The sequence below is a fragment of the Podarcis muralis genome, chromosome 15 (assembly GCF_964188315.1).
Source record: "Podarcis muralis chromosome 15, rPodMur119.hap1.1, whole genome shotgun sequence".
NCBI lineage: Eukaryota > Metazoa > Chordata > Lepidosauria > Squamata > Lacertidae > Podarcis > Podarcis muralis.
Window position 1 is genome coordinate 23,814,362 of NC_135669.1, and position 16,170 is coordinate 23,830,531.

The 16,170-nt window shown below is 45.6% G+C and overlaps 1 protein-coding gene and 2 non-coding genes across 3 annotated transcripts; all 3 read right to left on the reverse strand.

Moving 5' to 3' along the window:
* Nucleotides 1-8,765: 8,765 nt before the first annotated feature.
* On the reverse strand, nt 8,766-15,341 carry HSPA8 (heat shock protein family A (Hsp70) member 8). Its single transcript, XM_028708448.2, has 9 exons — nt 15,189-15,341; nt 13,198-13,407; nt 12,147-12,352; nt 11,904-12,056; nt 11,248-11,803; nt 10,747-10,949; nt 10,120-10,318; nt 9,673-9,905; nt 8,766-9,136 (listed from the first exon to the last, which is right to left on the reverse strand). Exons 2-9 carry the CDS (start codon nt 13,400-13,402, stop codon nt 8,951-8,953), a joined length of 1,941 nt encoding a protein of 646 aa, XP_028564281.1. The 5' UTR covers nt 13,403-13,407; nt 15,189-15,341; the 3' UTR covers nt 8,766-8,950.
* Nucleotides 9,373-9,470, reverse strand: LOC114586010 (small nucleolar RNA SNORD14). Its single transcript, XR_003704026.1, has one exon. It is a non-coding gene; the product is annotated as a small nucleolar RNA SNORD14 (small nucleolar RNA).
* LOC114586012 (small nucleolar RNA SNORD14) lies at nt 10,447-10,544 on the reverse strand. Its single transcript, XR_003704027.2, has one exon. It is a non-coding gene; the product is annotated as a small nucleolar RNA SNORD14 (small nucleolar RNA).
* Nucleotides 15,342-16,170: the final 829 nt, after the last annotated feature.

Sequence of the window (16,170 nt, forward strand, 5' to 3'; positions counted from 1 at the left end):
AACATTTCTGTGCATAGGTTTCCATGGAGTAGATGTGCTGGTCTTTAGCTGGTGGGTCAGGACCTGAAGGAGCATCACCACCCCCATCGTTCAACCTGGACACTGAGGTCCAGTGCCGAGGGCCTTCTGGCAGTTCCCTCACTGCGAGATGTGAAGCTACAGGGAACCAGGCAGAGGGCCTTCTCGGTAGTGGCATCCGCCCTGTGGAACGCCCTCCTCTCAGATGTCAAACAGATAAGCAACTCCTTGACTTTTAGAAGACATCTGAAGGCAGCCCTGTTCAGGGAAGTTTTTGGTGTTTGATGCCTTACTGTGCTTTTAATATTTTGTTGTGAGCCGCCAAGAATGAGTGGGGCACGCAGTCAGATGGGAGGAAGGCTGATGATGATGATAATGTCATGGCCTGATCCAAAGTGGGTTGCAATAGGAGCACTACTGCCATGCAGGTGTATGGTAAAGGGTTAGGAGATCTTGGGTCCCCTGATGCATGTTTGGGTTAAAAGTAGGTCCTAGGTGTGAAATGGTCAAATATAATTGGAGTAAAGTAAGGATTCCCATGAGAAGACTCCCTGGAAAAGACCCTGATGCTGGGAAAGATGGAGGGCACAAGGAGAAGGGGACGACAGAGGACGAGATGGTTGGACAGTGTTCTCGAAGCTACAAACATGAGCCTGACCAAACTGCGGGAGGCAGTGGAAGACAGGAGTGCCTGGTGTGCTCTGGTCCATGGGGTCACGAAGAGTCAGACACGACTAAACGACTAAATAACAAAGGATTCCCAAACTGTGGTCCATGAGCTTCGTTCAGGTGGTGGTTCACGGTGTGCCTGCATAAATACAATTAAAAATCACACAACATCTAGCACAGTGCATTGTAATCAGCACAACGGGCAGAGAAATTGTTAGGTGGACCGCCAATACCGTCAGTAGTTTTTGAGGGGTCTGTGGGAGAAAAGGTTTGGGAACCACTGGACTAGACCCATTTCACTGAATGCGTGAAGTGCTAGTCTCAGTGGGTTCACGTGCATTACAGGCACATAGACATAAATGAAAGTAAACAGTGGGACTCAAAAGCCATAAGATACAAAAGGTACAGTATGTAGCACTTCAGCAGGAAACTCAGAACATAAACGAGAGAAGCACTGTGGCGAGTCTCAAAAATGGTAATAAACAGATCTCTTTCTGGCATTGTAGCTGCAATTTTAACACCTGATAGTGGGAGGAAAAAACCCTTGGCTCAACTGAGTCCTAAATGAATATTTTATTTATAAAAATATTTGTATACTGCTGTGTCCTAATATATATATATCAAGGTGGTTTTCAGCAATAAAAACATACAATATAAACCATTTAAAAATTAAGAACAGGCATCAGTTAACCATTATAGAAAAGTTTTCCGCAGGCATTTAACAACAACAACAACAACAACAACAACAACAATTTTATTATTTATACCCCATCCATTTGGCCCCACCACTCTGGGCGGCTTACAGCATATATAAAAACATAGTAAAACATCAAACATTAAAAAGTTCCTGATACAGGGCTGCCTTCAGATGTCTTCTAAAAGTTATGTACTCTAGTTCTTTATCTCCTTGACATCTGAAGGGAGGGCTGTTCCACAGGGAGCGCGCAGAAGGCTCCCGCTGAATCTCTATTGGTTGTACTTTTTATAGGCCAGAATTTTACACTGATACATGAAGCCAAAGAGTCAACAATGGGGAAACAGACTGGCATGATGATTCCAGTATGTTATTGGGTGTGATGGGAAGAGAATACAGCACTTTTGGTTTTGCTTTGGGCTGATCGCTGCAGAATATATTTTTTCCCTACTTTTTCAGGAGGGAACAAGATGTTTTGCGAGCATCTGACAGTTTCCTAAAACAAGATCCCCCTGAATTAGTGAGGAAACTTCAACTCCCTACGTTTCCTCAGCAGAGCTATGGAAGAGTTCATATTTGATAACCATTAAGCAGCTTAATGAAATAATTATAACTCAGGCTCCTGAGCCCCGAGCGATCGATAGCCATGAGCTCTGAAGCGGCCACACACTCTGAGCTCTGCCGTTTGCCCAGCGCTACCCAGCAGGCAGGCCATCGGCCTGCAAATGCAATTGATGCTAAAGTTGCATTAAAACATTCCCATCAAGGGCAATCGTAGATTAAAGGCTACCAAGGCACTGCGGTTTGCCGGTCAATATTCTTTATTTGCTGCATCAATCCACCCCAGCTCCACCTCCCCCCCCCTCCAAGTGCCTTGTCCCCTCCTGCACTCTATTAGCAGAAGTCAATTTGCTGTCAATGGGCAGCCGAGTCAAAGACACATTAATGCATGCTCACAAAAGCAGTGCACATGGCATTATCACTTCACTCGCTTTCAAATTACACTCTAACGCCAACTCCGGGTAGCTTGTGACTTGTTAGCACGATATGCGATTTGTTGCTACTAGGCGTAATATTTCATGCCTAAAGATTTCATCAGATATTTGATGACAGAAATAAACTGCCGCCCGCGGGGAAATCACTTTGAATAATAGAATTAGGTATTGTTGGGAAATCAATCAGGAATAAGCGCGGACAAGGAAAGCGAGGAACATATTCCGGCCCCCCCTTTGCCTTCTTAGAACCCATTTGTCTGCTAATTAAAGGGCTTATTATTAATAAATAATACTTAAGCAGCAGAAATTTGAAAGCAACCTCTTCCCTCTCTCAAGAGCAGGGAAAAGTTGATCTGTCAGGGTCTTTTTTCCACCCTTTAAAGCAAGGGGGGAAATACAGTTAGTACAAACATCTCAACGCGAACAGCTAGCGTGCAATTTGCTTGGGTATCTCAGGGTTTTTCTTACAGGTGTCCAGTTTCATTTTAGAATCAATTACTTTATATACAGTACGTTTATATGTATTCTCCCATCGGCTGTTTTGCTTTCAAGAAATAGTTTGCCTCTTGGCCATGGATGGGGAGCTCTGAAGCATCCATTCTTCCAACCACAGGTTTATCTTCTCCCTTTCCAGCAAGGCAGTCCGCATCCCAGAGGAACTCATTTGTACTGGATAAAGAAAAAAGGGGAAGGAAAGCATTTCACTGCGCATGGAAAAAGATCCCAGCAGGCCTGGTTTTTCTTGTGCCATTTTACGGAACCAGCAAAGCAGAGTCAGCCTTACTGAATATGCGTGTATTGTGTTTTGCATTGTCTGACTTCCACTCACAGAGAGTGGCTCGTCATAACTTTTCCCTCAACAGGCCCTCCTTAAGGAGTACTTACATATTCTTTTAATTTTCTGATTTGTATGCTGCATTTTCTTCTTTGTAGAAACACACACACTTCATCTGAACGAAGCCCATGTGATGTCGTGGTTATCAGGACAGAGGTGCATTAACAATTGGGACCAGAAGCCAGAGGAAGCATGGGGTCATGGTGGTCAGAATGTTGGAGACGTCTGAGTTCAAATTTGTGCGCGCACACACTACCTTTCTGAACTCAAAGTGTACTCGAGTGCGCTCAAGAATAGTGCACTTCAGCAGACTAGTTGCATCTCATGACGCATGCACAAATAACAGCTCTTCCTTCCATTGAAGTGACATGGGGAGGTCCTTTGGGATGCTGGTGGAGAAACGCAGCAATGCCAATAGCCCATCGGTCAGGATGTTTTCCCTGAAAGTGCAGGCAGTCGAGAAATACCTTGGTGGCTTTCCAAGGGCAGGGAGTTCCAAAGTTTAGGAATCACAGTAGAAAAAAAATATTTACCTGTGCTGCCTACCCCGCTCATCTCATATCAGTAAAAGAAAAAAAAGCAATACATAGCAAGGATTTTTCTTCTGATCTGATGGGGCAAGAGGCTAGGTATTGACTGTGTTAAGCATCTAATTCATTCCCCGATAAATGAGCAGGGGAGGGGTAGGGACTGCAATTAGAAATTGTACGAGAAAGCTCCCAAGGGACATGTTTTGCATTTGTCCCTAGGCATCATGGACAGTCCATTTTATTTAATTCATCTTTCTTCTAAGGAGCTCAAGGCAGGGTACATGATTATTCGCCATGTCATTTATATCCTCCCAAATGTCTCCCGCTAGCAGCCATTTCACCAGGGCTGCAACACAGGGTGGAAAAGAAGCAACACAAAACCATCACCTACCCAGCTGGGAAGCCAGGCTCTTCCCTCTGTTAACTGACACCTGGCAACATAGCAGAGGAGGAAAGGGAAGGGAAGCAAGGTCACCGAACTGGCACAACTGAAATACCGAGGGGATGGAGCAACTCAGCTCTGAGGAAAAGTTGCAACTTTTGTGGCCTTTTAGGTTAGAGAAAAAGTGAGTAAGAGGTGATCTAACAAAGGTGTATAAAAGTATACAATGGGTTGGAGGAAGTGGATAGAAAAAGTTTTCCTCCTAAAACTCGGGGACAGCTAATGAAGCTGAATGTTAGAAGAGACAGGACAAAAGAAGTTCTTTAAAAAAGTGTTTATTTACATAGGTAAAGGTAAAGGTACCCCTGACCATTAGGTCCAGTCGTGGACGACTCTGGAGTTGCGCGCTCATCTCGCTCTATAGGCTGAGGGAGACGGCGTTTGTCCGCAGACAGCTTCCGGGTCATGTGGCCAGCATGACTAAGCCGCTTCTGGCGAACCAGAGCAGCGCACGGAAACGCCGTTTACCTTCCCACTGGAGCGGTCCCTATTTATCTACTTGCACTTTGACGTGCTTTCGAACTGCTAGGTGGGCAGGAGCTGGGACCGAGCAACGGGAGCTCACCCTGTCACAGGGATTCGAACCGCCGACCTTCTGATCGGCAAGCCCTAGGCTGTGGTTTAGACCGCAGCGCCACCCGCGTCCCTAGGATTTATTTACATTGTGCAGAGTTAACCTATGGAATTCACTGCTGCAAGATGACTACCAACTTGGACGACTTTGAAAGAGGATTAGACAAATGGATGGGGGAGACAGGGCTATCAATGGCTAGAAGCCGCAATGGCGATGTTGTGCCTCTGTTGTGGAAGCCATATATCTCTGAATACATGTTGCAGGGAATCAACAAGTGGGGAGAGAGCTGTTGCCCTCAAATCTTGCTTGTGGGCTCCCCGCAACTGTGAGGACAGGATGCAAGACTAGATGGGCCTTTGGCCAGATCCAGATGTGCTCTCCTTACATTGCTGGGTCTTTTTGCCTGTACAAGGCAACCTGCAATAAAAATGCAGTTCAGATTGCTCTGTTTAAGGTTTCATCCAGCCATAGCCTTCTCTAGGATATTTTATTTCACCCCCTCCTCAACAAATTTCCCCATTATAGGCGTTTGGTCTAGATGACTGTTGGGGTGCCTTGCAATTCTGCAAATCCATTAATGCAACCTTCTCAGCTCATTGGGCCTTTCCCTCACCACAACTGAGGGTTTTCCCCTCGAAAGTTCTTTTGCACTTCTGCAAATTCCCCGCCCCCCCAAAGCCTGTATGGATGGTGGTGTTTTGGCTGCAGAAGGATCAGCAATGGAGAGAGAAGGAGGTCGCTTTTAGCATATGTGATGACTGCCCATGCACATTAATTAGTCAGCAGTCAGGCCCAATTTAAGATGTTATTTTCCTCTCGCCTTTTGTCCTCTCCAGTTGGATGCTATTGCGCCTGTAATCTAAAATTAATGGCCATAATCCTAATATAGGGATGGGAGGGAAGGGGGGGGGGAGAGAGAGAGATCTAGCGGCTGCTCCAAAGTGGTTGCAAAACACAAAAGGGAAGGAGCCAGGCTCAGTTTGCGCATTGTTCCAAGTTTCGTTAAGATTATGACGCAACTAAAGGGGCCTAAATAGCTTCAGATCAAACAGGCGGCTCGGTCCTCGAGGCGCCTGGCTGGGAATTATCCTCCTGAAAGGGGAACCAATGCAGAGATGGCCGAGACAGGAGTTAAAATCTATGAGACTTTCCAGTCAGATGTGATGAGATAGCTTCTCGACCCTCCAATAAGCAAGGAATTAGCTTCCTGCCCTCTTTTAATCAGGGAGGAACTGAAGCTGATGATATAAAGACAGGCTCTCTCAGAGAAAGCTGGGGAGGGAGATAACCAGCTGATTCTGGTGGTGGCAGTATGTACTGCACCAGGCCTTTCCACACTTCATGCAGCAGCAAAGGCAGTGTGGTGTAGTGGTTATAGTGCCAACTTGGACCTGGGAGTGAGCAAGGTTAAAATCCCATGAACTCTTTGGGGGGGGGGGATCTACTTTCTGTTTATTTTAGATATATTCCATCTTTTTCTCCAAGGAGCTCAAAGTCGTGTACATGGTTTTCCTCCTGATTTAATCTCCCACAACACCTGTGAGGTAGGTTAGACTGAAAGGCAATGACTGGCCCAGGACCACCCAGTGAGCTTCATGCCCCACTTCCAAATATGGTAAAATTCCCTTGTTGACCTTTCATCGCTGAGGCAATTGCATTCAACATTTGCTAACTTCTCCTCTTAGAATCTGTGCAGGTGTCCTGATTTGGGATGCTCCTGCCAACTAGGGATGCATTGATTGGAACACCCCACCCGAATATGCAAGTGATGAGAGAAATTTGTGCTCTGAACTGCTGTGTGACTGTCTCCCATGCTCTCTCAACATTTGGACTCATCCAGGAAGACCGAAAAACAAAACTAGCTGAGCTCCACACCACCAACTCAACACACAGCTTTTATAACTTAGTGACTGCTGACATCTGGTGGACAGAACAAGAATTTTGGCTTTTTAACTATGCTGCTTCAAAAAAAGGCCTAAAACCAGGCATGCCACTTCAGGCCACAAATTCTGGGAGCTCACTGGGCAATCAAGCGATTAAATGGGGCATCTATACAGCAGCTATGCATGTGAGAGGTACATATCCTTGCTTAATTTTGGGAGCTCAAAAGCTTTATTAGTCTTATATTTATTACATTTATATCCCACCCTTTTCTCCAAGGAGCTCCCCCCTCATTTAATCCCCGCAACAGCCGTCCTGGCTGATCCAAGGTCACTATGTGAGCTTCATGGCTGAATGGAAATTAGAACACTGGTCCCCCAGATCATAGTAAGACACACTAACCCAGGGTTTCCCAAACTTTGGTCTCCAGTTGTTTTTGGACTACAATTCCCATCATTCCCGACCACTGGTTCTGTTAGCTAGGGATGGTGGGAGATGTGGTCCAACAGTAGCTGGAGACAAAGTTTGGGAAACACTGCTCTAACCAGTAGACAGCACTGGTGCTCTATAGATATTTTATAGCAACTGCAAATTCTGGATCCCTCCCCCAAAACTAACACCACTTCCTCTAGGAAAGTGGGTCATAGCTCAGTGGCAAAGGACATGCTTCCATGCAGAATGTATGAGGTTCGGTTTCAGAGATAGGAAGAGCTTTTGTCTCAAACCGTGGAGCAACACTGCTAGCCAGTGTTGACAATTCAGAGGTAACTAAACAGATTTACACTGTTTAAAGCAGCTGTTTTACTGGTCAAATCAGCACCTTTATCAACATGGATATTAAGGAAAACAGGACTGATATGGGGGCAAGAGGCTGCCCTGATCAAAGCCACAAAGACTGCTAACCTAAAGCCCCTTGGGAATAGGCCCTGCTGAGTTCAGTGGGATTTACAGCATAGTAAGAGAATTTGATAGAGCGAACTTAAATTCATTAATACGCTCTACTAGCTGCTGTTTCAGGTTGCACCTAGAGTGCAGGGACCTTCCTTCCCTCCCCCACCCCAAGCAAACACTGTTCTATCTCCCCCTACAAAATCTGGCTCCAGTCTGAAAACATATAGGTGGCCAATTAACTGAACAACTAGCACTATTAAGTGTATTCAGGGGGCGGGGGGAATGCTAGAATACTTGTAGAATGTGAGAGTATAACTTCCTTTTGAATGTATCCAAGAGCAGACCTTTCAATCTCATTAAACCCTTGCAACTTCCATTTTGTATGATGCTTCACTGTCACTTCTCCGAAATAAATATGGAGAATTTTTAGGGGGCTGCCCTTCTATGGCTTCATCTAGGTTCAAATCCTCTCCCTTATTGTGGGCCAGTTTCTCTTTCCCCCATCAAACCTTGTTGCAGAAAGAACAGATACGCACAAAACATTTCAGAAAGCAAATTTGCATTGGGGTGGGGATGGCTGGTTTTAAGGTTCTGGCTACTTAATACAGTATTTAGCCTCTCTGGTAATGTATTTCATGTGTTTGAAGCATGTTAAGTGTGAGGTTGCTATCCACCAAAGTACTGAAGATTTATGGCAATTGATACATTTTAATTTGGTGAATTCCCCACTGCTCTGGATCTCATTTAGTAGCGTTAGAATGGTATGCTAAATGTACAAAACCTCCATGTGTACTGTTGTGTAGCAATCCTATGATGCCTCCCAGCTGAGTGGATTAATAATGGGTAGGGAGGCTCCAGATGTGTTTAAACCCCCCGTTACAAACCTGGAGAGGCTATAATAACCCATTTGTGGGAGCTTGCAGGGTTTTAGGCAAAGTCTCCCCTCCTCCCTTGTCAAAAGGTGGTAAGAGGACAATTCAGCTAATATAGGAGCTATGGCAAAAGCAGTGAATAGCCTTGAATTTTAAAAGTTCCAGCTTCAGATCTATGCTTACTGTGGAATAATTTGGCATTCTTCCAGGCATACAAATACGACCTTATAACAAGGATGCCATGTAGTAGAAATCTGGAAACAGCACCAGGAAGATTCATGTAAAGTAGCTAAATGTGAATGTTGATGCCTTGCTCCTGGCTTCACAATGAGTCTGCCTACTAAGGAAGCACCACAAGTAAATCTTTCATGTTGCCAATTAAATAAGTTTATTGGGACTCAAGTTGCATTTCTACTTTTATACAGTACTGGTAAAGTGCAGTGTTTGCCTTCCCCTCCCTGTGCACATGTTCAAAGTATCAAGAATGCCCTTTGTAATTTGAGTCCTTCGGTTCTGAAGGTGGTCCACAGAAATGTCCTCTCTAGAGCTTTAATCCACCTCCTCAATGGTTGGTCCAGAAGATGCTCCTCCAGAGGGGGGTGCTCCACCACCAGGGAAGCCACCAGGCATGCCTCCGGGCATCCCACCTGCACTCTGGTACAGCTTGGTTATGATGGGATTGCAAACTTTTTCCAGCTCCTTCTGTTGGTGCTCAAATTCCTCCTTCTCAGCAGTCTAAAAATATACAGGAAGAAAGCACCCGCGTTAGTTGTTCCTCTGTACACTCATACACAAAGGGGGCTTGGCTAAACCCAGTTACCACTCAAACACTAGCACTCCTGAACTGCATCACATCTTAAGATTTATACAAGCCATTCCATGTGAACTTTTGCCTAGTTTTGTATGATGCACAAAGCGTCTTTACTGGGCAATTGGGGACTGCAATGCCCAACAGATGTATTACCAAGTGGTCGCTCAGACATCCAAGGAAGGTACTTGGAGCCAACATAGGTCTTTCAACCTCTGGTGGAAACTACGAATGGTTTTGGAAACTCTTTCATCATTGCGAACCACTGGCTACTACTCTACTCCACCCTTTTTTAGCATCAAGGACAGACCCGCTAGCTTTTTTAAGTGTAGGCTTCCTTCTGCCACACAAAGCAGCTTTGTGGACAAGCAAAGTGTTTAAATGCCCTCCACCAGGACAATTTTAGTCTTGAAGTGTAAAAACCCCCTCCTTTATCTATCTGGGTTGGGGCGGAGCTACAAACCTGGTTTTTATCCAGCCAGTTGATGATCTCATTACACTTGTCCATGATCTTCTGCTTGTCTTCATCACTAATTTTGCCTTGAAGTTTCTCATCTTCCACAGTAGCTTTCATATTGAAAGCATAGGATTCTAGGGAGTTCTTGGATGACACCTTGTCACGCTGCTTTTCATCTTCAGCCTTGTATTTCTCAGCTTCCTGGACCATGCGTTCAATGTCTTCCTTACTGAGGCGGCCTTTGAAGAATAAAATATTTTTAAGTTTTGTGTTTTGTCAGTCAAACCACTATTTGCTGCATAGTTGTTAGTTTTTTTAAAAAAGCGTAAAGGGCCCCTGCAATCTGGATTACCTTATTCTCACCTGAAACCTCAACAGTAGGTCAATTAGTTTTGGCTAATCTATAGTTTCCTACTTCCATTTCATAAACTTCTTCCCATATCAGCAACTTACCTTTATCATTGGTTATTGTGATCTTGTTCTCTTTGCCAGTGCTCTTATCCACGGCAGACACATTGAGGATACCATTGGCATCAATGTCAAATGTTACTTCAATTTGAGGTACGCCCCTTGGAGCTGGAGGGATGCCAGTTAATTCAAACTTGCCCAGCAAGTTATTGTCTTTTGTCATTGCTCTCTCGCCCTCGTAAACCTATAAAAGAATAGGAAGTGTCTATAATCAGTCTCTTTTACAAGTGTAAAGGCTCTATTTATAGGGTTAGAATGCATCTTAAAATATTTTTTCTTTAATAGGAAACTAAGCAGTTATGAGTAAGTTGGTCGCTCAGACATCCAAGGAAGGTACTTTGAGCCAACATAGGTCTTTCAACCTCTGGTGGAAACTACGAATGGTTTTGGAATCTCTTTCATCATTGCAACCAGACACCAGCCTGCTATCCTGACATTGCAGAGTAAATAATTCATGTGATGTCCTCCAGAAGTTGATACTCCCCTAAACTAAAACACTGTTAAATGTCAGGTTAGCCAGAATTTCAGCACATCTGGAGGGCACCATATGGCTAGTCCTAGATTAAATGGCAGTATTTTTAGCTAAACTCCCATGGAACATTTTTACCATACCTGAATCAGCACACCTGGCTGGTTATCAGAGTACGTGGTGAAGGTCTGAGTCTGTTTTGTGGGGATTGTGGTGTTTCTTTTAATCAAGACAGTCATGACACCACCAGCTGTTTCAATACCCAGCGACAGAGGAGTGACATCCAGCAACAGCAGGTCTTGCACGTTTTCAGACTTGTCCCCGGACAAGATTGCAGCTTGAACAGCTGTAAAGTGGAAAAAAGAGGTTATGCATAAACAAAAGTGCACACTATGCCCCTTTACTACTCAAATAATTCTACTCGCTCAGACATCCAAGGAAGGTTTGGACCATCATTATCAGCTTCTGGTGGAAACCGCGAATGGATTTGGAACCAGTCATCAAGGCAAGAAATCAAGTTTATAGGATGGAATCTAGATTCTAGGCTTGCATGTAAACACATGCTTAATCTACAGGTGTATTGCCCAAAATTTTGGTGTAACTGCAAGGATGCATTGCTGATAAGCTTTCAGACTATTACTGACCTGCACCATAAGCCACAGCTTCATCAGGGTTGATGCTCTTGTTCAGTTCCTTGCCGTTGAAGAAATCCTGAAGGAGTTTCTGGATTTTGGGGATGCGAGTGGAGCCACCAACAAGTACAATATCATGCACCTGAGATTTATCTAGCTTGGCATCCCGCAAGGCTTTCTCCACAGGGTCAAGAGTGCCACGGAACAAGTCAGCATTCAGCTCCTCAAAGCGAGCTCTGGTAATTGAGGTGTAGAAGTCAATACCCTCATACAGGGAATCTATTTCAATACTGGCCTGAGTGCTGGAGGAGAGAGTACGCTTCGCACGCTCACAGGCGGTGCGGAGCCTTCGAACAGCTCGCTTGTTTTCGCTGATGTCCTTCTTGTGTTTGCGCTTGAATTCAGCAATGAAATGGTTGACCATTCTGTTGTCAAAGTCTTCCCCGCCCAAGTGGGTGTCACCTGCAGTTGACTTTACTTCAAAGATGCCATCCTCAATGGTGAGGATCGAGACATCAAAGGTGCCACCACCAAGGTCGAAGATCAACACGTTTCTTTCAGCACCGACCTAGGATACATGATAAAAGGTACACATTAGTGGAAATGAAAACAAATTAGTAATACCCAGATATTCCTCACCATGGACTGGGATGCCTTTTACCACTCACTTTTTTGTCCAAGCCATAAGCAATAGCAGCTGCAGTTGGCTCATTGATGATCCGGAGCACATTGAGACCTGCAATGGTTCCAGCATCTTTTGTAGCCTGGCGTTGGGAGTCATTAAAGTAAGCTGGGACTGTGACGACAGCATTTGTAACAGTCTGCAAAAGGTAAAAAGAAACATGTGTTAAAGTATGGAAACAATACAGCATACAATTTGCAATCACAATGCTGTCATTTTAAAGCCTCACCTTTCCCAAGTACGCCTCTGCAATTTCCTTCATCTTAGTTAGCACCATGGAAGAAATTTCCTCTGGATAAAAGCTTTTTGTTTCTCCTTTGTAGTCCACTTGGACTTTTGGTCTGCCAGCATCATTCACCACAGTGAAAGGCCAGTGCTTCATATCAGACTGGACAACAGCATCATCAAATCTACGGCCGATCAGACGCTTTGCATCTATAAAAAGATTTTAGTTACTTGTTAGTAATGCTTCACTGGTGACTTCCTGTGTCATTTTAATAATGGCACACTGCCCTTTCTAGTTTTCAGAAAAGTAGCTATTTTAGATTGAATGCAGCAAAAAAGGGTCTTTCAGATTTAATTATATCAACTTTCAAAGAAGCATACGTGCACTGAGCAGAAAATGCTGCAGCTTAAAGGAAAAAAGGCTGAATTTATTGGTAATTGAATTTGTACACAAAATGTATACAAAATAAAATGTACACGTGTGTTGTAAAATTATACATTCTACTAAAGGAACATTTTATATCCCCACATATATAAGTACATGTACTTATCTCTGCCTACTAAGAATTAAGTTAAACAGATCCATAAAAGCTGATGCTGCAACAAAACTTGCTGGCTTTTAAGGTGCCACAAGGCTTATTTCCAATTTGAAGAGAGCACATACAAAGGGTTATACAACTCAATAAAACACCAAATCTTCCCAGGGGTGGAGAAACTACCAAAACTCCAGGTGGACATACTAAGCCTTCTCCACAGCTCTCTGGTATTCTTGCCACTAATGCAGCTATTCGTATGGGGCATGTGGTAGGGTCAGGGAAGTGACTCCCTTAAGGAAGTGGTTTTAAATATAACTCAAGAGTGGTGTTGAGAAACTTCAACCCCGCTGGCTTTTGAAATGGAAAAGTTAATTAGATGTGCCCTGCTACTAGAATACTTTGTTATTACCCAATTGTGTTATTACAGCATAGTTGCATGACAAAACACCTTAAGCAAGCCTTAATCTAAATGGCCATTGTGCAAGACAAATGCTTCCAGGGAGTCAATGTTATCCTTACCGAAGACAGTGTTGGTGGGGTTCATTGCCACCTGGTTCTTTGCAGCGTCACCAATAAGCCTCTCTGTGTCAGTGAAGGCAACATAGCTGGGAGTGGTCCTGTTACCCTGGTCATTGGCAATGATTTCCACCTTGCCATGTTGGAAGACACCCACGCAGGAATAAGTGGTGCCAAGATCAATTCCAACAGATGGTCCCTTAGACATTGTAGCTGTGGACAAAGTAACATTTAGATATCAACAATTCATGCCTGTAATGTTTAAGCACGAGAAGCAACATATTCGAAGCAAAAACTGTCAGCCAATCCACATTAAGAACAATCATTAAGAACCATTTAGTAAAACATTTATCCTAGAGCCAGCCTAGTGAAGTTTCAGAAATGCCCAGGAGGACCATACACTTAAATCCCCATTTGGCCATAAAACTAACTAGATTAACTCTCTGAAACAATCTGGAATTTTTCCTTGCCTTGAAATCAAAGCATTATTTGTGCAGTACTAGGCCTCTTGCTTAGAACCCCACTGCCCAGATGTAAAATTATGGATGCTTGTATGCATTCAATTTTCATATTCCACGAGGCTTTCGGACCCGCAAATCTGAACCCTCGGAAACCCTTCTGTTCTAACGCCAATAGAATGGGGATTGAAGGCGGTGCAGCGACTTTGGAGAAGCCACCACGTGGCCGAGGCGGAAGCGCCGACGTTCCAGCCACGAGGGGCACCGGAAGGATTGAATTACTTTTCCCGGCATGCCCTAAGAGCGTTCCACCCGCGCGGGAAGGAGGCGGGGCTTCGCGATGGATTCTGGGAACCTCCTCTTCCCCCCTCCCTCCGCAGCCTGCATTTGGAACACGAAGCCTCGCTGGATGGGAGGAGCGATACCAGACCACGTGCAAAGATGCCGGCCGGAACCGGCCGAGGGCGCTGCTGAGCACGTGGCGGGGAGGGGGAGAGGAAGGAAAGAAGGGCGATTAGGTAAGCTTTCTGCACCACTAACGAAGGGAGACGACAGAAGAGATTCCTCCACACCACCCTAAAAAGGAACTGGACCTTTCGCCAGCAGTTACTTAAGAACTTCTGCTTTTAAAGCAAGACTCCAGTGATCTAAGGTCGAGGGAGGCAGCAATCCTGCCCCCCCCCCCCCGTGCCATCTGCGGCTCATTTCCTCGCCTCGCTATTTCAAGGTCATCAGGAAAATAATAAAGACCGCCCCAATTTTCTAAGGCTTAGCGCCTGCGTTCCGTATGCTAAGAATTAAGACGCCCCCGTCGATTTTGTTAATCTGCCCCCATCCAAGTAAAACTGGATTAGCGGCACACGATACATAAACGTGGGGGGGGGGTTGCCCCCACCTAATTTTCCCGCATTAAATCAACAGGCAATCCTATAGCCAGGTTTAACGGGGCATAGACTGAACAAATGGGTAGCAGAATGGAGTCTGCCTTCATCCTTCCTTTTCACTCCCCCGTTCAAAGAAAAGGCCAATGCAGCTGCTTTATTAAAGGAGGGCGGCCCGCCCACGTGTACTTTAATCGCCTTAACAGATTTAGCCTGGTTTTTCCAAAGGCGATCCATACCATTATTTCCCCCCCCCCCCCCGCGTTCGTTTCCTCCTTTTCTTTGGTACGAAGCGTTTCGCCGAGCCTCTCCTTACATTTATTTCCTTTTATCGGATTCCCTAAAGGAACACCGTTTCAGACGCCATTGTCACCCCCCTCCTCCCTCCCCAGACTCGGGCAAAGACCCCTACGCTAGAGAAAGTGAGGGCGAAGAGAAAGAGGCTTCAAAGACGTTTTGTAGACCTGAAGGAAATGGGACAAAAGGAATGGGAAGCCTGCGAAATTAAGGAGCGACACGGTTTTTTTCATTTAGCAAATTCTCTACTTTCGTCCACCCCAACCACAGAAGGAAAAGAAATCAATGAATTAGATGCAATTAGCGCATATATAGGCACCCACTCTGCATTACTGCCCCCCCCCCTCAAAGAAATTACCTGCTTCGTTTTCCTTCAAAAACCAGGAAACGAGTAGCTGCTTCGAGTAGCTCTGGAGAAAAAGCGGCTTTCTCGGCCCAGCCACAAGTCATTATATACTACTGAAGAACCTTCCAGAAGGGCCACGCCTCTTTCCGGCCGACGGGCCAATCCCGCCGCGCCTGTCGCCCGCCTTCCCCGCCCACTTAAGCCAATGGCCGTAGAGGCATTGCGTGAGGCGTATGTGACGCAACAAAGGAAAGCGAAGCGGGCGGGCGAAACGGGTGATTCAACGGGTGCCGGCCGGCTTTCTCGCTCTCTTTCCTTATTCTGGTTCTAGAACTTTCATCGCTCCCCGCGCGGCAAGACAGTGTATGTGGGTGGGAGGGAGAGGAAATGTTCGAGCTCCACGACGTGGCCCTGGGCCAATGAAATTTCTCCCCCGGTCGCCTTTATTTGCATAATCGGAGAGCTGTTAGGCGTAGATAGGGCCTGTTCTTTTTCTGTCTTTTGTGTTCTGAGGTGGAGCCAATCCCTCACAGAATCGGGTCGCCCCCCCCCCCCAATATTTATATAATATTCGACGGGAGGGATTGGGCGGAGACAGGGAGGGGGAAGGGGAGCCGGGCTGAGTGCAAACTGAAGATTCGGAAGGGCGTGGGGAGTGACGAATGAGGTGGTCGGACGGGAGGAAGGGGGTGAGAAACTGGCCAATCGAGTCGCTGGTTACCTCAGAGCGGGAAGGCAGTGGGCGGGACGAGAGCAGCCGCATTTTTGGAAGTGAAGGAGAGAATTTGGCACAAAATGGCGGATTAGCGAGGCCCGTTTGCCGCAGGGCGCTGGCTGATGGCCAGGGCCGGGGTCAGTTGGGGACGGGCGGTTCATGCTCGGGCGCCAAGGGGCGGACAATGCCGACCTATCTCGAGAGAAAGTAAATCGACTCAACACACTTAGGATTATTGTGCCCCCCCCCATTTTCATTTATTGCATTTATATCCCACCT

What these genes read in the sequence shown, in the direction of transcription:
- HSPA8 (XM_028708448.2), bottom strand. Translation starts at nt 13,402, where the DNA reads ATGTCTAAGGGACCATCTGTTGGAATTGATCTTGGCACCACTTATTCC. An exon ending in CAGAGGCGTACTTGGGAAAG is followed by an intron (nt 12,057 to 12,146) that starts GTGAGGCTTTAA and finishes TACCTTTTGCAG; the next exon opens with ACTGTTACAAATGCTGTCGT. An exon ending in AGCCAGGTGTGCTGATTCAG is followed by an intron (nt 10,319 to 10,746) that starts GTATGGTAAAAA and finishes ATTCTTTTATAG; the next exon opens with GTTTACGAGGGCGAGAGAGC.